Source organism: Elephantulus edwardii, unplaced genomic scaffold, assembly GCF_000299155.1.
Source record: "Elephantulus edwardii isolate Elephantulus edwardi_28Jun2011 unplaced genomic scaffold, EleEdw1.0 scaffold00093, whole genome shotgun sequence".
In the NCBI taxonomy this organism is placed as follows: domain Eukaryota; kingdom Metazoa; phylum Chordata; class Mammalia; order Macroscelidea; family Macroscelididae; genus Elephantulus; species Elephantulus edwardii.
The window spans coordinates 10,661,554-10,684,699 of NW_006399843.1; the positions used below are offsets into that span (position 1 = coordinate 10,661,554).

The 23,146-nt window shown below is 39.2% G+C and overlaps 1 protein-coding gene across 1 annotated transcript in view; it reads left to right on the plus strand.

Moving 5' to 3' along the window:
- PAFAH1B2 (platelet-activating factor acetylhydrolase 1b, catalytic subunit 2 (30kDa)) overlaps positions 1 to 12,849 on the plus strand; it is a 33,801-nt gene extending 20,952 nt beyond the window's left edge. Inside the window, exons 3-6 of the mRNA XM_006890810.1 lie at positions 7,451 to 7,540; positions 8,285 to 8,401; positions 9,585 to 9,707; positions 12,294 to 12,849. Of these exons, the coding sequence (XP_006890872.1) occupies positions 7,451 to 7,540; positions 8,285 to 8,401; positions 9,585 to 9,707; positions 12,294 to 12,572 (609 nt within the window). The 3' untranslated portion in view covers positions 12,573 to 12,849. The remainder of the gene's footprint in view (positions 1 to 7,450; positions 7,541 to 8,284; positions 8,402 to 9,584; positions 9,708 to 12,293) is intronic.
- Positions 12,850 to 23,146: the final 10,297 nt, after the last annotated feature.

The window sequence follows — 23,146 nt, forward strand, 5'->3', positions numbered from 1 at the left end:
CCTGGATCATTTAATATTCTGCCCAAAGCATCCTTGATTATAGCAACTCTAGGTTTGAATCTGTTCTTCAGTTCCTTGAGCTTAAGAAATGCTGAGTGAGTTCGGCCCTAATTTAAAATTACCAGGACTTGAGTCAGATGCACCATAGTCTTTGAACTGACATCATTGCACTCTCACACCTTGAAGAGATTTTCCCAGTGCAACACATTTTTCAGTTTCTTGACTGCTACTACCATGAGTGCTGATTGTGGAGTCAAATAAAATGAAATCATTGGCAACTTCTGTCTTTTTCTCCTTCTTTCATGGTGTTATCATTTGAGCTAATAGTAAGGATTTTTGTTTTCTTTATTTTTGAGATGTAATCCATATTGAAGACTAATAGATTTTTCTGCAGCAAGTCTCTCAAGTCCTCTTCACTTCTGCAAGCAAGGATGTTTCAGCTGCATAATGCAGGTTGTACTTAAGTCTTTTTTCTATCCAGATGCCACTTTTTCTTCATATAGTCTCCCTTCTCAAATTATTTTTTATGTATACAGATTGAATGAGTATGGAGAAAGGATACAACCCTGAAACACTTCTTTCCTAATCTTAAACCAGGTCTTGGTCCCTTGTTCTGTTCAACAGCAGCCTCTTGGTATAGGTATAGGTTTCACATGAGTACAATTAAATGTTCTAGGATTCCCATTCTTCTTAATATTATCCATAATTTGTAAGAATCCACACAGTCAAATATTTTTGCATAGTCCAAAAAACACAAATAAACCTCTTTTATTTTCTGCTTTCAGGTATTAGTTTATACACACCCTGTTTCAAGTTCCCACTCAGTCATGTGGTGACAATCAAAGATGGAGAGGAAAGCTCTTCGAACAAGAAGCCTGTGGAACAACCACATTGTGTTTATCCATTCATCCAGTGGTGGGCTTTTAGGTTGTTTGCACCATTTGTCTATTGGGAGTAGTCCGGTCATAAATAATCATGTACAAATAGCAATTTGAGTCTCTGTTCTCAGGATTTTGTATACATACATACAAGTGAAATGGTATCAGAAGGATGGACAACCTTCTGTGCAGTTTACTGCCTCTGAAAACCCACTGGTGGTTCAACTATGAGTCAGTTCCAACTCTTTGGCAAACAACACAACACAGCGATGGCTAACGGGAAGCTCTGGTGGCTTTGCTGTAAGAAATAGTGTTGTCAACCCAAAGACATGTGGATCAAATCCACCAGCTGCTCTGTGGGAGAATGATGGGCAGTCAACTGTTTACTTCCTCTGAAAACCCGATGAAAGGGCAGCTATTGGTCACTCTCAATTTGATAGTATGCAGCAACAATGGCTAATGACACTGAGAACCTTGTCATGTATTTGGTGACCATTTGAATGGCCCCTGTGGTGAGATATTGATAGGGTAAAGGTTGTTGGTGAAGTTTTTTTGTCTGTTTCTGCTGTTCAGTTCTTTTTGGACATATAGTTTCCAAAGATATTCTCCAGTTGGTAGTTTGTGTGTTCACCTCTTTTATATTGTTTTTGCTTTTTGTTACTACTTGGTCCATTGTTAAAAACTAATCCTGTTAGTCCCTGTGTTTTCTCTGAGAAGTTTATGATTTTAACTTTCACGTTCAGGTCTTTGATCCGTTCATTTTTAATTTGTTCTTGTGTCTGGTGAGAAGTATGCATCCTATTTCATTTTTCTGCCTATGGCAGTGCCAAGTTCCCAACCCCATTTATTGAGGAGAGTCGTCTTTCCCCACTGAATGAATTCTTGTAAAAAAATCATTTGACCATAATGTGTGTGTTTATTTCTGGATTGGTACTTCTCTTCCTTTGATCTATGTCTACTGTTAACCTGTAACAGGCTGTTTCTGTTGTTGTTGTTGTTAGGTACATCAGTCAAATACGGCTCTTAAGAACAGTAAAGCTTAACCCCATCCTATTCTGTGGATTCTTCATACTTCCTTACACACTCTGGAGCCTGTTGGAGCAGTCACCGTGTCAGTCTACCTGATTGAGGATCTTTCTTTCACCGACCCTCCGCCCTTCCAAGTATCATGTCCCTCTCCAAGGAATATCCCTTCTAGCAACATGCCTAAAGTATGTGAGGTGAAGCCTAATTATTGTTGCCTCCAAAGAGCACTTGATTGCATTACTACACCTCTATATTATGTTTTCTTGTTACTGCTGGACCAGTAGGCAGTGTCATGATGGATTGGAGGAAATTGAAACTGTCAACAGTTTCATCTTACTTGGATACACAATTAACACCCTTGGTATGAGCAGTCAGGAAATAAGGAGACACATTGCACTGGGGAAATCTGCAGTTAGGGACCTTTCCAAATTATTGATGAGTAGTGATGTCAGTTTGAGGACTAATATGTGTCTGATTCAGGCCATAGTCTTTCTGATTACTAGCTATGCATCTGAGACTTGAACAGTGAATAAGGATGACAGAAAAAGAATTGATGCCTTTGAGCTGTGGTGTTGGAGAAGAATACTGAACATCCCATGGATGGCCAAGAAAATGAGTAGATATGTCTTGGAGAGGGTGCAGCCAGAGTGTTTTTTGGAGGAAAGAATGATGAGGCTAACATACTTCACTTAACATAGTTTGGAAATATTGCTAGGAGGTGCTTTTCCTTGGAGAGGGACATGATATTGGGAAGGGTGGAAGGTCGGTGAAGGAGAGAAAGACCTTCAACCAGCTGGAATGACAAAATGACTGCTACAATGGGCTGTTGTGTATCAGGAAGTGTGAGGATGGTACAGGATAGGACTAGGTTCAGATCTTTTGTTCATAGGGTCACTATGAGTCGTACTCAACTCAGTGGCGTCTAACAACAACAACATACTATGTTTTAAAATCACTAGGTGTGAGTCCTACTTTGTTCCCTTTCATTGTTGCTTTAGCTATTCAAGGTCTTGTGATATATATAAAGTTAGTATTGTTTTTCCACTTATTAAAGAAGGCTGTTGGAATTTTGGTCAAGATGTTGTTGAATCTGATCATTGCTTTCAATAGTATTGACATTGCATTTTCTTTCCATGGATATAGAATATCCATTTATTTAAGTCGTGTTCAGTCTATCTATGGTCAGATTTGTCTCTGGATATTTTTCTACTCTATTAGATGCTCTTAAGAATGAAATAATTTCCTTAATTTTACTTTCATATTTCTTGTTGCTGATGAATAGAAACCTACCTGATTTTTGTTTTCTTACTTTATCAGTTTTCCAGGGCTGATTTCTTTCAGATATAGATGACGTTGCCTTTCTTTCAAGTTGCTTTTGAGTGGATTTGAACCTCTGACATCCATTCCCCCTACCCCCAAGAAGAAGAAACTGAGGTTTTAATTTTATTTTTTTAATGAGTCTGTTATTGTATTATATTGCCATAGTCACACATCATTGTTAAGATGAGTTTCTGATTGGCAAGCCATTCCCTGTCGCTCCCCCCAAGAGAGATTTCTACTTCCTTCTGAAAAAGCATCATTGTAGGTTCTAGGTCAAAAAATCTCTCACTACTCCAAAGGGCCCCTTTTGTAATAAGAGACGTGTCTACAGTTTTGACAGTTGATTTTGGAAAGTAGATGCACTGCAATCATTTGTGCTTAGGAGCATAGGTTCATATCCTTGGTGGGGCATCATTTTAACATGGAATTGCTACAGTCTGCAGAAAGGCTCTCGGTGGTCAAGAGGCCTCAGAAATTCTATCCTGTGTACACCATGGTTTTTTTTCTGTTTGATTTTTTAATTTTATTAATTTTCATGAACATTTACAGAGATTTTGGATTTTCACTCATTCATTATTGCACTTTTTCCTTACACCCATGTTTATCACGACTTTGTTCACAGTAGCAAAGAGTTTGAAACAGCCCAAGTGCCTATCAACAAACGAATCGATAGAGAAGCTGTGGTATGTTCACATAATGGAATATAATGCACCACTGAAAAACAAAGAACTCATGAAATATTATACAAAATGGGTGACCACGGAGGATATTATGCTGAGTAAGATATCTCAGTCACAAAAAGACAACTACTGTGTAATGCCACTGTTACAGAACAGGACTGATAAAGGGTTTGGGGGAAACTAAGAAAAGAGGGAATAAATAATGTACTTGGCATTGAAACAGACGAGGGAGAAAACCATATAAAAGGAGCATATGATTAGGTGTTACTGACATGACAGGAGTCCAGAATAGGAGATTCATAGTAAAGTTGTCCGGGGGAAGGGGGACTGAATAACAAGGAAAGAACTTTTTTCTCCAAAGAAAAAGCAAACTGGAGGGGAGAAGGGACAGGAGATGTACAACAATGAATGAATGGAAATCCAAGTTCTTTATAAACTTTCATTAAAATAAAATTAAAAAAAAAAAAAGAATTGATGGAACCAACAAAGTTAAAGAGAAATCTGAAGGGGGGGGGGGAGAAATTCTGTCCTAGACGAGCCCCCAGAAATGTCAAGGGGATGATTTCCAAGGAGCTCTAGGGGCCTCTTCAGGTAAGAACTAGAAAGTTCTGGCTCGAATGTGATATTTTGATAGAACGCAGCTGGGTAGTGGCTCCTCTTATCATTGGAATCATTTGACAAAGGATAGCAGCATCACCAGAGCCAGCAGGGCCCACCCACCAGCAGCCTCAAGGTGCCTAAAGCCCTGTCAAGGCTGTTTGGAGTTTCACATTACATCTTCAGCTACCGCATCCATGCTCACAGTCCTAATAGCCAGAAACCTACAGCAGCCCCATTGAGTGTGCAGCTCGGACCTTGCTAGACTACAGGGAAACATCCTTCCCTCAAGATAACCTTCTGGCCTGGGGGTCTTGTCATCTGCCCTGCCTACGAGTGAGAATGGAGCAGCCTGAGGTGGCCCAGGAAGGAATGTAGTTCCCATCACCACCACCAGAGCAGAGAGCCCTGAGCACTGGGCTGGGTGGGCCTGAACCTCTAACTTTTTTTTTTTTTTAAAAATGAATTTTAATGAACATTTACAGAGATTTTGGATTTCCATACATTCATTGTTGCATTTTTCTCCCTGCCAACCCTGCCTCCCCAGTTCGCACTTCTCTTTGAAAAGTAAAAGAAAAATTATTTCATTGGTATAGAATTCCCCCTCCAGCCCCGAATATACTCCACTGTGCAACCTTCATTCTGGACTCTTGTCATAACCATAATACCCAATCATATATTGCTTTCAAACAGTTCTCTCCCTCCTCTGTTACAATGCAGTATACGTAATTTATCCAATTTTTCTCAGTCTCACCCCAACCCTGATGTCAGTCCCATTCTACAGTAATGGCACCATGCAGCACCTGTCCTTTTGTGACTGAGATATTTCACGCAGCATAATGTCCTCCAAGGTCACCCATTTTGAATAATATTGTATGAGTTCCTTGTTTTTCAATGCAGTGTAGTATTCCATTGTGTGAATACACCAGAGCTTCTCTCTCCGTCTGTTGATGGGCACTTGGGTTGTTTCCAGCTCTTTGCTATTGTGAACAAAGCTGCAATAAACATGGGTGTGCATATATCTTTTTAAAAAAATTTGCACCATCCTTGTCTTGTCTTCCATCTGTAGTGTATAAATACTCCAGCTGCTTTTTATTAAGAGATATTTAAATTGTAGCTCTACCTTAATTCCTTAATTAAGATTGAAACTGTCAGCCGCTTCCTCTTACTTGGATTCAAAATCAGTTCATTTGATACCAACAGTCAGGAGATCAGGAGATGTTTTGCACTGGGAAATTCTGCCGGCAGTGACTTCTCCAGTGATATTCGTTTGAAAATTAAGGGGCTCATGATTCAGACTATGTTTTTTGGTGTTTTTTTCCCCCAGTCATTTACTATGCTGCTGAGTGCTGGACAGTGACTAGGGAGGACAAACAATTGATTCATTTAAACTGTGGTGTTAAGAATGAGTGCTAAATATCTCATGGTCTACCCAAAGAACAAATAGGTGTTGGAGAAGGTGCAGCTAGAATGGTCCTTGGAGGCAAGGATAACAAAGCTTTGTCTTACATACTTGGGCATGTTGCTAGAGGCTCTTCCTTGGAAAAAGGACATCATGCTTATTAGAAAAATAAAGGGGTGGCGAAGGAGAAGACGACCCTCAGTGAGATGGGTTGACACAGTGACTGCATCTGTGGGCTCAAGTGTGTCAGTTTTGTGAGCATGGCACAGGATAGGACAGGGTTCACATTTGTGGTTCATAGGGTTGCTGTGCATTGTAATCGACTAGATGGCACCTAAGAGAAACCTTAGTTCCTAGAGGAAGCCTAGCTGAAATCTAGAGTTTGGGAAAACCACATTCACAGTTTTTAGACTTGATTAGACACATTAACAAATCTATACTCTTTGCTGTCAACTCGCTTCCAATTCTTAACAGCTCTTTGAGAAGACTGCCCATTTTTCTCCTCAGGAGCCACTGGTGGGTTTGAACTGTGAACCTAATCAGCAGTCTGATAATGTTATGACTTATGCCATCAAGGCTCCATGTGTTGCCTAAAGTGTTACATAATATATCAGCTTATATCTTTATGGGATAAAAAAAGTGTCTTGTGCCTTTAAAGTAGAGAGTGTGATATCATGCATTCATCTGAAAATGCTTGAATTGTTTGCCATTGTCTTATATCTGAAGGTTAATAGACACTTTCAAAACCCATATTGAAAAGATCCCAGTGAATCTTGATTGAGTCCTAGATTTAAAACATAGCTGTGGTTCCTCTCTTGGAACAACTTTAATTCTCTTCAACATCTCTTTGAGAAAGATTTAATCTGTACCGTACCTTTTCTTAGGTATAGTAATAGTTTTATGGTTTTATATGGTATCTTCAATTTTAGGTGATGTGCTTGCTAAAATTTTTAGGGATAAAAAATCAAGGCTATTCTTCGTTTGAATAGTTCAACAAACATACATAGAAAAAACAATTTTTTTTTTGTTTAATTGTTGTGTACCATTGTATTGGATCCAACTGGCACAGGAGGAGATTGCCCCTCCAACTCCAGCAGAGCATCTGAGGGATTCAGACTGCATGCCTTCGGGATTGCAGCACAGCTTCTTGCCACTAGGCCACCCGAGCTCCCTTGAGAAAACAAATTTTTTAAATGTTATTAGCTGTTGAGTTTAAGTGATGAGTTTACAGGTTTTGTTGTTACTTGAAAAAGTTTTGTATAGATCTGAAAATTTGAGAGGCAAGGTAAACTTTTAAAGAAATGTGTTAAAAGTATTTTTTTTATTAAAGTCTTGGTTTTCTTGAGTGTATTAGCATGGTTAGTATGGAAAGAGTGGAACGCAATTAATTGTACAGAGAAATGGGTATTAGGGACAGAACGTTAAAAACAAAAATTTTTGAGAGATTGACAATAGAATAGCTGGTTAGACAATTGATGTGGCTAGGTTAGGGAATCTCACAGGAAAAGAAATGCCAGTTTCTAATTTTCCTTTCTTTTCCAAACCAGCACAACAGATTTGTCCTGGACTGTAAAGACAAAGAGCCTGATGTACTATTTGTGGGAGACTCCATGGTGCAATTAATGCAACAATATGAGGTAAAGGGAGAAGGAGTGACAGTGGCTTTTGGCTACTAATATTTATAAATCACTTACAGCTTCATACTACTTTGAGTCTGTAGTCTCATGCTACATGATCATTAAGGACTCTTGGAAAACTTCAGAGTATAAGAGAAGTCGTACTACCTAATGGGGGTGTGTGTGTGACTAAACATGAGGCAAATAAAAGAATTAGCATTGTTTTATAACTAAGCTCTCTTACTTACCTGATACAGTATTTGTGTGTATCCTAATCCTAATTTTCAGTTACTATTATTTGCCCTTTACCACTTTCATAAGTATTTTTGTGATTCAGTTCTTCCTCCATTAAGCATTCTTCTGAGGGGAATTGAAAAGAAATGATAGCTTTATTCCTTTTTGGCTCCAATACTCTAAATATCTTCATCTCATCTTTCTAGTTCACCTTATTTCTTTAAGTTCTTGAATAAAGGGAAAAGAGGGCTCTGTTAAAGTGCCAACTTAATTATAAATGTTAGTACTTCTCAAGGGGCATCAGGTTGAGTTGTGACTCAGTTCCCAAGCTGAGACCTAGTACTAATTAAGAGCTGACTTGCACAATGGCTTTTTAAAGTCCTTTAAACAGTGAGTGGCACACCAATTGCAGTGTTAGATTTGACTACAGAAAGTAAGAATTGGTATTGTTAAATGCCTCACAGCACATTGCAGTGGAACCATTTTATCTCCCACTAATTTTGACTTAAATAGAGTATGTTCTCTTTTTAGATATGGCGAGAACTTTTTTCTCCTCTTCATGCACTGAATTTTGGAATTGGTGGAGATACAACAAGACATGTTTTGTGGAGACTAAAAAATGGAGAACTGGAGAACATTAAACCTAAGGTAAAAAGAAACATTTCTAAAATAAATTGTTAGTATTGAGATTTTATGACGTATATAAAGCATTTTTACAAAGTATTTTAATATTGGCAGTAGAAGAAAATGCTTCTTTAAAACACTATTTTACAATTGTTCTTTGTTGCATGTCTCTGTAAGATAAATGATACTGTCATTGCTTAAGAGCAAATGACATATTCAGTTAAGAAATCAGTGTATTAATATAGGTTTAATCTTTATTGCTATAATTACCTTTTTTCAGTTGTAAAAAGAGGTATGCTGCTCTAGGTCACATGTGCTCAGAGGAGAGTATGACGGGAAACTAGTAGAGGTGGGCCCTGAGGGCAGGGCTGTTACCAACTTCAGAAAGTAGTTTTGAACCTGTTTAATTGTAAATTAACAAATTGGTACGGAAGACCTCCAAATTTTTCTGATGAGAACTGAAACAGATATGAATAGAATATGACTATGTTCAGCATGAGATCTACCTTATATTATAATCGCTTCGGGACACTGCATATAATTTTGTTCAACCCCAAAGACAAGCCAAAAGCTGAACAAGTAATAAAAAAAATAGACTTAACAGAAAGCATTTTATTCTTTACCTTTCTAATAGAAAAACTCATTCATTTGCCTCTCCTTTGGGACAGATTAAACATTGACTTTGTTGGATCACCCAGTGAGATATCTGCCTCTAAGTGACACCTTTTAGAAGAAAAGCTCTTTAAAACTGCATCCAATCTGACCCTAGTAATTCTTTTCCTATTGTGCAGCTGTTTATTTACACCTATTCCACCCCTTTGAGCATTTTTATTTTTTCTAGAAGATGCTTTTAGTCAGGGACATTAAGTTTTATTTACAATATAGGTTTCTCTAAGTTCCTTAAATTTTTTTTAAAAATATGCTTATAGGGAGCTCTGGTGGCCCAGTGGCAGGAAGCTGCACTGTAATCTGAGAGGGGCGTGGTTCAAATCCACCAGATACTCTGCTGGAGAAGGAGGGACAGTCTCCTCCTGTACCAGTGAGATCTGATTGGATGGTACACACAAAAAAATAATAAAATAAAATAAAAATACTGATGATTCTGTTTGTATGTAGTTGAATTTATCTTTAAGATTTCCACCCTAAATATTGATGTGAAGTTGCCTTTCTTCTTGTATTCATCTTTTTCCCCTTTTCTCAACTATAGGTCATTGTTGTCTGGGTAGGAACAAACAACCATGAAAATACAGCAGAAGAGGTAGCTGGTGGTATTGAGGCCATTGTACAACTTATCAACACAAGGCAGCCACAAGCCAAGATCATTGTATTGGTATGCAGCCTTTGGATATGTGAAGAGCTTAATATCTTTAGGTCAGCTCAGCTATCTTAGAAATGTGTTCACTTAAGAGTAGAAACAAACTTGGTATGGAAGCAGTTTATGATATTTCTTTTAAAATCTTTATGTGCTGGTCCTTCTCTGATGCCTCCCAGTCTTTCGTCCATTTGTCCTTGTTTGTTGTTGTTAGTTGGCTCTTCTCCCTCCCTCTCCTATGTGCAGTAAAAGAGAACATTGCCTCATTCTGCACCATGCTCACAGTTGCTGCTCTGCTTGAGCCCAGTGTTGCAGTGTTGTCAGTCCAGCGAGTTGAGCCTCATCTTCTTTTTCACTCACCCTCTACTTTACCGGTCATGATATCCTTCTCCAAGGACTTGGTAATATGCATGTCCAAACCATATGAGACAGTCTCTCCATTGTCACTTCTGAGGAGATTGTAGAAGGAATATAGTTTAGGGAGAAGGTGATGTGATTTGCCTTTGTACACAGTAATATGGAAGTGCCTCAGAACATTCTGGCTTAGTTTTCTTGTCAGTTCAGTATGCAGTTCTGAAGCTATAGGAAGAGATCTGGGCTAACATGTTAAAGTAGGAAGACCAGTGCACCAAGAGCAAGACCTGGAGAATTCCCATACTGAAGAGACAGGAGGAGGAAAAGATCTTATGAAAAAAACTGAATAAGAGTGGTCAGAGAGCTTTCATTAAGACGAGTCTAGTACCTATTCAAAGAAAATTGCAAACACTATAAAAAGAGACTTGGAGAAATGGAAGAATATATAATGCTCATGGATAGGAAGACTCAATATTGTGAAAATGACAGTTCTATCAAAGGCAATCCCAAGACAGATTCCTATTCCATTCTTCAACGAGATGGAAAAGGCAATTTGCACTTTCATTTGGAAGGGAAGGAGACCCCAAATAAGTAAAGAACTCCTGAAAAATATAAGGCAGGAGGCATCTCACTGATTTCAAATCCTAATACACAGCCATGGTAGTCAAGACAGCATGGTACTGGCACAATGACAGACACATAGATCAGTGGAGTTGAATTAAGAATCCAGAAATCAGCTCATCTATCTATAATCAACTGATTTTTGACAAGGGGATGAAATCAGTTAAGTGGGGAAATGAAAACCTTTTTTAACAAATGGTGTTGGCAAAATTTGAAAACTTTCTGTAGGAAACGCAAGACCCACGCCTCACACCATACACAGAAACCAACTCAAAGTATATCAGGGACCTAGAACTAAAACCAAAGACTATAAACTTGGTCAGAAGAAAAGCTTGGAATAATTCTAGCCCTAATTCACAATATGAACATTCTTCCAAGCATCTTGAACATCCTACAACCAGAAGAGAATAAAATAGATGAATGGGACCTTCTAAGAATCAAATCCCTATGCACATCAAAAAACTTCTCCAACAAGGTAAAAAGGAAACCCACAGACTGGGGGGGAAAATTTGGTAATGATGTATCTGATAAGGTACTCATTTCTAATATTTATAGACTACTCCAGCACCTCAACAAGAAAAAGGTAAACAGCCCAGTCGCAAAATGGGCACAAGATATGAATAGACACTTCACCAGGAAAGACATGCAGATGACAAACACATGAGGAGATGTTCAAAATCCCAACTCTCAGATGCAAAGTTTATGAAGTAACCCTCTCACTCCGTTATCAATAGCAAAGTCAATAGAGTAACTAACAAATGCTGGTGAGATTGTGGAGAGATTATAGAACCCTTATTCACTGTTTGTGGGAGTGTAAAACGCTGCAACCACCATGGAAGGCAATATGGCACTTTCTCAAAATGTTGGAATAGAAATACCATTTGACTTAGCAATTCCAGTACTGGGAATATACCCTAAAGAAACTAGAGCTGCCACTCAAACAGATACTTGCACACCATGTTTATTGCTGCCTTATTCACAATAGCGAAGAGCTGGAAGCAACTCAAGTGTCCATTAAAAAATGAATGGATAGAAAAACTATGGTATATTCACACAGTGGAATACTATGCAGCACTAAAAAATAAGGAACTAAAAATATGACACAACATGGGTGAACCTGGAGGACATTATGCTGAGGGAAATATCTGTCACAAAAGGACAAATACTGCATAATGCAACTGTTCTAAAACGACTGGCATGGAGGTTAGGCGGAAATGAGGGGATAAATAATTCTGCATTGGAACAGATGAAGGAAAGAATTTTTAAAAGGAGTATATGATTAAGCATTATTTGTATTACAACAGTCCAGAATAAGAGGTGCATAATAAAGTAGGTGGGGGAGGAAATTATGCAATCATGAATGAATTTTTTTTTAAAGTGAGCAGTTGGAGGGGATAGGGAAGAAAATGTGCAAAAATGAATGACGGAAAAATCCAACTTTTTTGGTAAACTTTTTTTAAAATCACAGTAAATTTTTAAAAACCCACAAAACCGGTGTATTATTTCAGAAACGAATAGAAGGTGTCAGGGATAGCAGTGGATTCAGGAATATCTAAAATCATAAATGTCACAAATGTATAGTGAAACACAAGCAACTCTTTTCATTTTATGGTCTTTCCTCTACCCCAGGGTTTGTTACCTCGAGGTGAGAAGCCCAATCCCTTGAGGCAGAAGAATGCCAAGGTGAACCAGCTTCTCAAGGTGTCCCTGCCGAAGCTTGCGAATGTCCAGCTCCTGGATACAGATGGAGGCTTTGTGCACTCGGACGGTGCCATCTCCTGCCACGACATGTTCGATTTTCTGCATCTCACAGGAGGAGGCTATGCAAAGATCTGCAAACCTCTCCACGAACTGATCATGCAGTTGTTGGAGGAGACACCTGAGGAGAAGCAGACCACCATTGCCTGACTGGCTCGCGTCAGTGTTAACACCATCTCAGCTTCTTCAGCTCGGTTACATCACTGGCTCTGCAGAATCCTTCTCTTTCTTAATGGCACTTTGCATTGTAGAATGTTCCTGGATGTTCTTTCTAGTGTTTGAAAGGGAGGAGGGATTTAAACTGATCCTGTGCATAGAAGGTTTGTTTTACACGAGAGAAAAAAATTAGCCAAGGAAGATTGTTAACTTAATTTGAAACCAGAAGGGGACTTCTAGTTGTTTGTGTGACAAATTCATTGAATTTTCAGTTATGAAGCTTCTTTTTTTTTGGCCTGCCTTTTTCTGTGGATTATGTTGTGTATAATAATTACCAGAATCCCATCCATTTGGCTTTAAAACAGGTGTTGTATTTTTTCCAGTTAAAGTTTATATTACAGCATTTTGTCTTTATTTTGCTTTACTCATGTATTTTCAAGGTTTTCTTATATATATAAGATTAAACAGACTTGTCATTCAGATGCAGGAGATACTAGTAAAAGTTGCTCCACTCTTAATCTTCCTTCTGCTTAGCAGTGAAAAACAAGTTTTGCCCACTTGGGGACCCATTGGAGGGTTTTATTTTTATGCTGCTGAAGACCATGTCTATAATATACCCATGCATGCAGCCTTTCCTCCTCTCCCTTTTTTAAAATCCTTGTTGACATTACAAGCTTTTAACACATTTGACCTAGGAGCTCTGTAATTGGGCATATATATAAGTCCCCATCCGTTCATTCTCATGATGCTATTGCTAATATGTAACTCATTCTTGTATGGTGTTCTGTGCTGTCGAGTCTGTGTAGTGCTGCCCATAGTCAGAGTTCTGGTTTGGTTGATATTTCCCCCTTAAATCCTGTCACACTTTCCCCTGTTTAGGGGGATGAGGGTCAGAACTCTTTTGTTTTTTACTCCATGAGGCCTCCTTTATTTCAAGTCTTACAGTATCTCATGATGTATATTTTATTTTTTTAATTAGGTTAATTTTTAAAATATATCACTAAAAATAAAAGTTGGCCTTTCACGCAACTAAAAAAAAAAAAAGTTGGCCTTTTCCCATGGGGAAACAAATGAAGCTATCTTTAGAACAAATGTTCTACCTTTATCCCATCATTTTAGTCAGAAGAAATGGGTTTGTTTCACCTTTAGGATTTCTCAGTAATGTGTTCCTACCATCTAGGAATTTCTTAGAAGAAAACTCTAATAGTTTGCTTGAGATACAAGAATTGCCATTTTAAAAAATAATGGAGGATGTGTGGATTGTTGTTAAATATACCTATGGAATACATTCAAACTGGATCAGCCAACAGATGTTTTAAACTGGATCGGGTAGGTATTGAAGTATTCCATCACATGTACTCTGCAGTGATTGTACTTAATGCTCAAGTTTAATAACGAAGGCATATGGTTTAGGTTCTGCTTGCAAGGCAAGTGGCAGTGCTTTTATATGTTGGCGAGAGGGTGGACTAGACTGATTTGTGCTCAGACTCAGGACTTGGGCTAATTATTTTTTTCTTGGTGTGTCTTTCTAGGATTTTTTGCTTTTTATACACACTTCCTGATGTATCATGTTTTTATTAACAAAGCAAAATACACATGGTGTGTACTAGTTTACTATATTGAAATGCCCTTTTTCTTTTTGGTAGCCCAGTTCTTGAATTTTCCAAGACTTCTCCTGCCTTCCCACCCCTGACTGAGGCATAGTTCTAGGGAGGAGAATAAACTAAGCTAGAACTTTTTGTGTGAAAAGACACTTTCCTATCCAGATCTCTTTCTGTGTGAGATGGTAGGAAAGTAAGCTCATTAGGTTACTCCTACAGCATGTGCTTTTAGCTTCTCTTACTGAGCTTCACCTATCCCTTTGTGAGTTGGCCTTCAGCTCCTTTGCTTCTGTGTATAAATCTCAGATGTTACTACATTTTATCTCAAGGCTATTCGAGCAATAGTATTTTAGCCACTAATCTTTTAAATAAAATCCTGCCTGCCCCATTGGCTCCTGTGCTGTTGAGTCCACTTGACTTCTTACCAGCTTTCTTTGCGTTGCTTTAGGCATCCCAAATTGCACTAGCAACAGAACTTACTGTTTAGTCTTTGGACTTCTCTCTGTGAACCCTTTAAAAAAAAAATAATAATCACTGTCCAAGTGAAATGTCCTAGTTGTCATTGTGATTTTGGGGCCAACTTTCCAGGCAGCTCGCAGAGATCCCATTATTTTTCTCTGCCAGCAAATTTTCATTTGCCCACCCATTTCCACTACATTAGCTGGCAACCAGCCAGTGATGGAACTCTAAAAATGTCTGCTTTCACATCTTGGATGTGACAGGTTAGAGATACGCTACTGCCCAGTGTGATCTTGAACAGATTGCTTGCAGCCCACACAATCTGCATTGCCGCAGGCAGTGCTTTGGCTGCCACCTTGAGGCTTGGCACTGCTGAGGGCCTCTATCTAAACACCAGTCTGTCAAAAACCTTAACAAATATTGAGTAGCCTAAGAATTCTGTCTTACAGTTTAAAAAATAAAACAGCTCTTTTCCTTTTAATTTTTTACCTAGTCATTGTTTACAGTTGTATGCTAAAGCCTGAAATATTGTCTGTGCTGTGGTGTATGAGCATTGCCAATTTTATATTTATTGCAGCGAAGAAGAAACTAAATATATGAAAATCAGGAGCATGTCCAAGCTCCTGAGTCTGTGTGGGTGCATGTGGGAGAAGTGAGTTGGGGCCTCTTGAAATGAGGCTTTTTGGAGAGGGGTCCCCTGGGCTTCTCCTTGGTGTTCCTGCTTGGGGATCACTGCTGCTAGCTGACTGTACCTCCTCAACGGAAGTTTGTGATTCTGCTTTGGCAAAGTTCCATTGACTAGTAGAACTCAGTCTGTTTTAGTGCATATTTCAATATAAATGTAAACATTTCACTCAAACGTGCTGGTGTCTTCTCTGTCTACCGTGTTATAGTTTGGGTTCCAAACAAGAAAAGAAGGGGCAATTTCTTCTGCTTTGCCATATACACATTGTCTACATAAGTCATCGTGTTGCTCTTCTGAATGTGCCAAGGATGACTCTCATCACTTAAGCCCTGAGGGTGGAGAAGAGGTTGAGTAGGTAGAAGGAATAAGTAGATAAACAGGAAGTTGTCACATGTCAGATTGGTTAAGAGTATCTGGCATAAAAGTAGCCACATCTTAAACTGTGATTCTGACCTCGTCAGCTGTTTTTTCCCCTTCCCATTTTTACTCTAATTGCCACTGTGTCTCTGTAATTCCATGTTTTTCTTTCTCACATTTTGGGACATCTCCTTCCATTATTATCCCCAGCTTATGCTCAAGTTATTCAAATGAATTGGACTGTTCTCTCCTGAGTTCCTCTGCCATCTGGGTAGAGGAGCATTAGGACCAAGTTTTCTTCTGTGGTGCTTCATAATAGCTATTTGCTGTTGTACTATTGGCTGAGAGAACCAAGAAGGTTTTGTACCTTGTCCAAGATAGATCACTTAATCTAAGTGGCTGAGCTGGGATTTGAGCCCAGCTTCATTTGGCTTCAGAGTCCTTGTCCTTCCACTGCTCATTCAGCTAGGGTATCTGTATTATAGATTTTGACTGACTTGAGTTTGTGTCCGCTCCCTAGTTTCAGTTGAAGATCATGAGAACAAATGGAAGGTCTTTCCACAGCCAATGTCCTTTATATTCTTCAGGCCTGTGGTAATGAAAATTTACTAGAATTTAAGTTTTTCTGACCACCTTATAATGTAATCCTTCATGGAATTAGAATTTTGAGTGATCTACCTGGGAAGACCAAAAGACTAACCTGTTGATAATAGGTTCAGATTGACATCAAACAGCTTCATGTAGATTTTAAGGTCTGTATAACTCAAGGAAATAAGACGGTCTAAGTACAGTCAAATACAAGACAGAGTTCAAATAGGAGTTGGCAACTTCTACAAGAATCCTCTTTGGGCTTTTTTGGGGGCTCTTTGGGTGGGGTGATAGTAACCCATAATTGAAGATGGCATCATTGGGATGATGAAGGTCCTAGTCAGTGCCTTTCCTCTCTTGAAATCCATCCATTCCTACTTAAAGATTATGTGCTGTCGTTGAGTTGGAACTGACTCATCACTCACCTAGTAGATTTTGCAAAGCTGTAAATTGCATCAGAAGAGATTGCCCATCTTCCAATAAGCAGCTGGTAGATTGAACTACCTGCCTTCACATTTTGGTAGCACAGCTCTTACCCATTAGGCCACCTATTAAGCCAGAATATATATTGCAGATAACTTGATTTATGCTGTGGACCACCTCATCTCAGCTGATGCCAAGTCACCAGGCTCAGTTAAGTATGGTGTGACTGGAGAGTACAGAACCCAACACTTGGGTCAGCTTGTCATCCCACCTCCCCAGGCTAAAATAGGATGCTTCAAGTATGTTTCTCTTTGGAACCGTGAAACTGATACAAGGATCAGATATTAGGCTTGCCTATCAGAGCCTTTCCGGAGGACCACCACACCAAATACCCCAACAAATCAGTATTCCAGGATGTTTGTCAGCTAAAAGTTGCTGTGGTGGTGTGTCTTTATCACTTCACAGAAATACTACTGGGATAAAATGGGCAATAAAATTTGGAGATGTTAAATGGACTGCACATAGTCTTGTTCTAGTTTGTCCTTGCTCAAACCACCCTCTAGAGTTCTTGCCTCTGTCAGTTGTTCAGTTTACTCTGTTCATCCAGTAGTGAAAGTATCCAGCACACAACACACTTTCAATGACTGCCCAGTGGGGTGAGTGGTGTGGTAGAGGCAGAAGTACCTTTACTTGGGAAAAACCAGCAAATGAAGGGCAATGCATCTTCAGCTGTGGCAGAGCTAAAATCCTAACCCGACAATAAAATTGTGAAGCAAAGATCGAAAATATTTTGCTAATCACACTACCTGATTCTGACCCGGTTTTTTGTAATACTTTTGTACTTTGGTTAGGTTGAACTGATTCATTTTAGCGTAATTCATTTTAAAAAGAGAGAATGTGTGTGTGTGTGTGGTTAGTTGCCATGAAGTTGTTCTCAGACTCATGACCCAAAGCCAGGAGGGAGGAAGACTCAACTGCCATTTTGTTGGAGCTCTGCTTCAAGCCAGAGGCCCCAAAGCCAGCTTCATCTCACATGGGCATGTTGGTAGGAGAGGCTATTTCTTGCAAAGGTGGAGGGTCAGCAAAGGAGAGGAAGACTCCCAGAGAGATGGACTCATGTACAGAGGTGAAGATGACACAGGTTTGAGACAGGGTTCAGATCTTTTTCAGAGTCACTATGAGTCATGCTTGACTTAGCACCTAACATGAGTGACCCTATACACATGGGACAAAACATAGTCCCACCTTGATCAGTTGTATGGCAGGTGACTTAGGAAGAATTCATAACTCATCAAGTGTAGTATTACAGAATCCCAAGTTATTAACCAACACTCAAGGCCTTGCTTCAATTTGTCTTTTCTTGCCCTTACCTTGCTTTTGGGCTTTGTGTAGTATATGCCTTTGCCTGGGTTGGAACCCCAACTTGTAATATACTCCTGCCCCTTTTCTAGCCTACTGTCTCCTCACTTAACAGTCAGTCCTTCAAGGACACTCCCAGAGTGGTGTTTGTTTCCAGTTCTGAGTAAATTTTTTATCATTGTACTGTATTATGTTTACCTTTTTGTCTCCATTACTTGATTATGAATTCCTTGAACATAATGTGTTTTAAGTTATCTTGTGATCTCAGCACTTAGTAGTACAAAATAGGCACTGAATAGGGAGCTCTAGTGTGCAGCCAACAAAAGGCAATGCAGTTCAAATCTGCCAGATGCACCACAGGAGAAAGATGGGCAATCTCCTGTCATGTGGATTTATAGCCTCTGAAAACTCACTGGTGGGTCAGCTGTGTCGGTCCTGACCCAACAGCACATAGCAACAACAGCAGGGAATGAAGGAATGGAAAATTAAGAGATTTATTTTGCAAGTAACTGTCATAAATGAAACTGGAACACATGTTTGTTTTTTTTTTTTCATTTCAATTCCTAGTTTGCTGTTGCTTAAGGGAAGCAGTGGACATTACTACTAGTGATGAAATAACAAAGCAGGCAATTCAAATCTAATATGGAAATTTCAGAAACACGAGTTGATCAAAACTATGGAATTAAGAAAAATCACTTTTATAAAGAAAATAAAGGTAGAAGGAAAGACTAGGCTGATTAAGAGGAATGAGGTGTTAAGGGTGGGGGGGGGCGTGTGGAAATCTCCTTTGTGAAGGCCCTGAAGACAGTATCTGAACAAGTATGAAGAAAAGAGCCTTGAATTGTTGAGTACAACCTAGAATAAGGGCAGGGTAACTGCACGTCACCTTTAGATACAGCCTGAAATGAATAAAAAAGTTCAGTTGGATCTGGTTTCTTATGGGAGGCTCAAGCCTTCTTGAAACAGGAGGAAACCTGGCTCATTTTTAGCAGTGATCTTTGCAGGCACAGATTTGAGTTGATCAATTATTTATCTGCTTGTTTCAGCAACTTGATGACCAGACACATTTCCTGGAAAGCTCTGATGTTGGTTCCATCACATGTTCAGAGACTGAATCAATTGCCTGAGTTCCCAGTCTAAATAGAGAAAACTCGTTTTTAAGAAATGGAAAGTGACTATTCTGTCTCTGCTAGAAAACGCTGTGCTCTCGGTCAGAGCTAGTCTTGCTTATTTGTATTTCCAGCTCTTTAGAAAATAGAATGATGAATGCAACTAAACCCTGGTGCACAGTCAAATCAGGCTTTAGAATTAGGCAATGTGTAACTTTAACCCTGTAAAAAAGGTTGCAAAATAAATCATCCCTTCTGGATGAAATGGACTTGAAATTCCATTTTCTTCATAAAAGACTCCTTGTGTGCAAACACTGCCACTCCCTTGTCAACCACTCAGGGACCGAAGTTACTTGATTCACAAGCTAATCCATTTAATGTTCTGCTTATAGAATCCTACTTTTAACCAGTCTTCAGGTCAAGTTAACATGTTAACAGCAGAAGTTTTCTCATTCTCCCTTTCCCCAAAACGTGTCTGTCCCCTGTGACTTCAGATTAATTTGGATCCACGGAAGGCTGGGGACCTTTGTCAGCTGCCTAGTGAATGCTTGCTACATGGAAATCATCTGATCTTCATGACCTCCACCTTGCCCACTCAGGGCCAGGGTTGGTGCTGGACTTCCTGTGTGTACATTCAAGGCTGGGTGATTACAGTCTGAACACAGAGGGCTACTCTAAAGGACTTAGCATCTCTCCTTTGCACTCAAAAGGCTAGCATTGGGAGCTGGCACTGCTTTTCTTTTATGCTAACTACACCAGCCAATAAAAAGGCCTTTTTGCTCTCAGAGTTGCCAGATCTCAGAAAGGGCCTATTCATAACTAGATTGTGCAGTTTCCTCTCTGAGAGGTGGCAAAGAGGGGCTGAGAAAAAATTCTGCAGACCTGGGAGATCTGGGGTCCTTCACTGTTACTGTCCCCTCTGAACTTCTAGAGTGCAAAGGATTCAAAGCCTTTGAGGCTTTGCCAAAGAACCCCCTCTGGATTGCCTTGAACAGATTTCTCCAAAGATTGTGCCTGGAGAAAGGGAACAAACAAGAACATTGACAAATTCCTGAGATGCTTGTTAAAATGCAGATTCCTGGGCTCTACCTCCATACAGTAATTTGAGAAGTGTGGATTACTATGTGCATTTTAAATCAGCCTAGTATCACATTTTGTTCCAAATCCATAAAAAAGAAAGACTTGAAACATTTTTCCCCTATTGAGTTTAGCGTTCCAGTCTGGGTTCATTCAGCACAGCTGGTCTATCCAACAAATCTGTCTTGGAAGAAAGACGTAAAGCCAGAGTGCTCCTTAGAAACAAAGATGGTAAAACTTAGTCTCAATTACTGTGGGTGAGTTTATCAGGAGGGGCAGTCCCTGGAGAGGGATAGCATGCTGAGAAAAGTAATGGGTCATTGAAAAAGAAGAAGACCCTCAACAAGGTAGATTGATAGACTTCAACAGTGGGCAGCAGAGAATGTGAGCTTGCTGATTACGCAGAGTTTTGTTCTTTGTACACAGAATGGTTATGAATTGTAGCCAGCTTGACAGCACCTAACACAGCATCCAGCTCTTTTAAGCAGATTCAAGCACCCAACAAAGTTACCAGCACATGACAGACTTTCACTGAAATGATATAAAGTTGTAAGTGAGGGGAGTGTTTCTCAGCTTTCTAGATTATTTATTTGCAAAATGAACAAGGCCAAGACCAGAAAGTCTAATTGGAATATGAAAATCCTACTACCCTGATCTGCCAACCTGGGCTACTGACCATAGAGATGGTTCATTATGAGGATATTTCTTGTTGCATTATGGATCTAGCTGACCCGCGACTGTCTAGATGTCCTGGAGGAAGTACCAGATTCAAGTGTAAGACCAGTGAGTTAATAACTAGCTGACATTTTCTGGGTTTTACTCATCAGTAAAACGAGGGGCTGGTCCAGCAGACTGCGAAGGTTTTCAGTGTTCTGGCTTTGTAGGTTTCTCCAGCCTTTGCGATTTGCTTCAGATCTTCTTCCTCAAGAGGGCTTACCTTGGCTTACCTTGGCCTGGCACCAGGTTTCATTCTTCCATTCATTCACCATTTGACTAGTGTAATTTAAAAAATGCCTGGCACTTTTAAATATCCATTTATTCCAGAAAGCAATAAATATTTATTACTAATCAGGTAAAATAATCTGCATTCATGATCAATGCCCCAGTTAATAAAGCAGAGGCAGGGGCTAAGACAAGTAGAATTTTTTCAGGACTCAGAAGGGCTTGAGAAGGCATGGTTTACTAAGGGTGTCTTTTTCTTTAAATATGTCTAGTCATAAGTTCATTCTATAAAAGGAATACATGTGCATTACAAAAAATTATCATTTGTAATATTTTTTTCTATAATTATATTTTATTAATTTTCATAAACATTTACAGAGATTTTGGGCTTCCACTCATTCATTGTTGCACTATTCTCTCTACCCTCCTCCCAGTTTGTTCTTGTCCAAATGCCACATTGCTTGTCAAAGCCAGTTCTGATTAATCTTCTTTGTCAGTGTGTCCTTTGCCATTCCCTATCACTCCTCCCTGAGAGAGACTTCACCCTGAGTCATAAGGAAAAGGGGATGGCGTATTCTCTTAGCTACTTCCTGCTGAAAAGGGACGCTGTGGGTTTCAGGGTGAAGATCTTCTCTCACTACTCTAAAGGGCCCCTTTGGCAGTAGGAAACACATAGACTATTATGGAGATTGATTTTGGAATTTAGATGCACTCTTATTGATTGTGCTTGGCCGTACATGTTCATATCCTTGAAGATGTATCATGGGGGTGTTGCAACCTAGAAGACACAAATTTGACTAACAAGTTATAAGTACATGAGTCCAAAAATTATGGAAAAGTAAAAGAAAAGATTCTTTCATTGTTTTACAAACCCTCCCCCAGGTCCCCTCCACCATGTAGCCCTCGCTCTAGTCTCCTGTGATGACAGAAATACCCAGTTATATCTCTCTTTTAAACGGTTCTTTCCCTCCTCTATTTCAGTGCAGTATACATTATTGAACCCATCTTACTCAGTCTCTCCCCAACCCCAAGGACAGTCCCATTCTACAACAGTGGCATCATGTAATATTTGTCCTTTTGTGACTGGGATATTTCACTCAGCATAATGTTCTCCAGAGTCAACCATTTTGAATAATATTGCATGAGTTCCTTGTTTTTTAATGCAGCATAGTATTCCATTGTGCGAATATACCACAGCTTCTCTAGCCATTCGTTTGTTGATGGGCACTTAGGTTGTTTCCAACTCCTTGCTATTGTGAACAAAGCTGCAATAAACATGGGTGTGCATATATCTGCTTGGATGTCAGCTATGGTAATATTTTTAAAGTGTAAAAGAAATAAAAATTTCTGGGTATTTTTCACATGTATGTGTACTTTTCAATACTTTTAGTAGTAAAGGACAACTAGAAGATACATACTACTTTTAAAATCACCTATAATTCAGAGATAAACATTGTTGCATTGTTTTGCTTTTTGCTTTCTTTTTAACATTTTTTGAACTGTGATTTGATTAAATATTTACAAAGCAAATTTTTTTCATTCATCACACTTTGTTCTATAATATTAATTTTAATGCTTATGGTGTAATCACACTTTACTCATTTCTTCCCCATATTTCTGATTTCCATTAATCTTCCTATACCGGTGGCTTTCCTTTCTGTAGGGATTTTGTGCCTATCCACTCCTTACTGTATATTTCCTTTCCCTTCATCATTGTTGAATTTTTTTTTGTGGGGGGGTGCAGTTTCTTCAAAAGTTTCTCCATGCTTGTCTATGACTTGGGAGACATTTATTCTGCCCTATCCAGAAACTCTATGAACTTTGATAAATTTCGATAGCTATAGAGGGCTTCAGGCCTTTTGTTCATAGGATCGCTATGAGCTATGAGTAGTGCTCCACTGGCAGGCAATCAACAACAACAACATCCTAAATGTGACTCAAGCACCTGAGCCCCTGTGAGTATAGCAA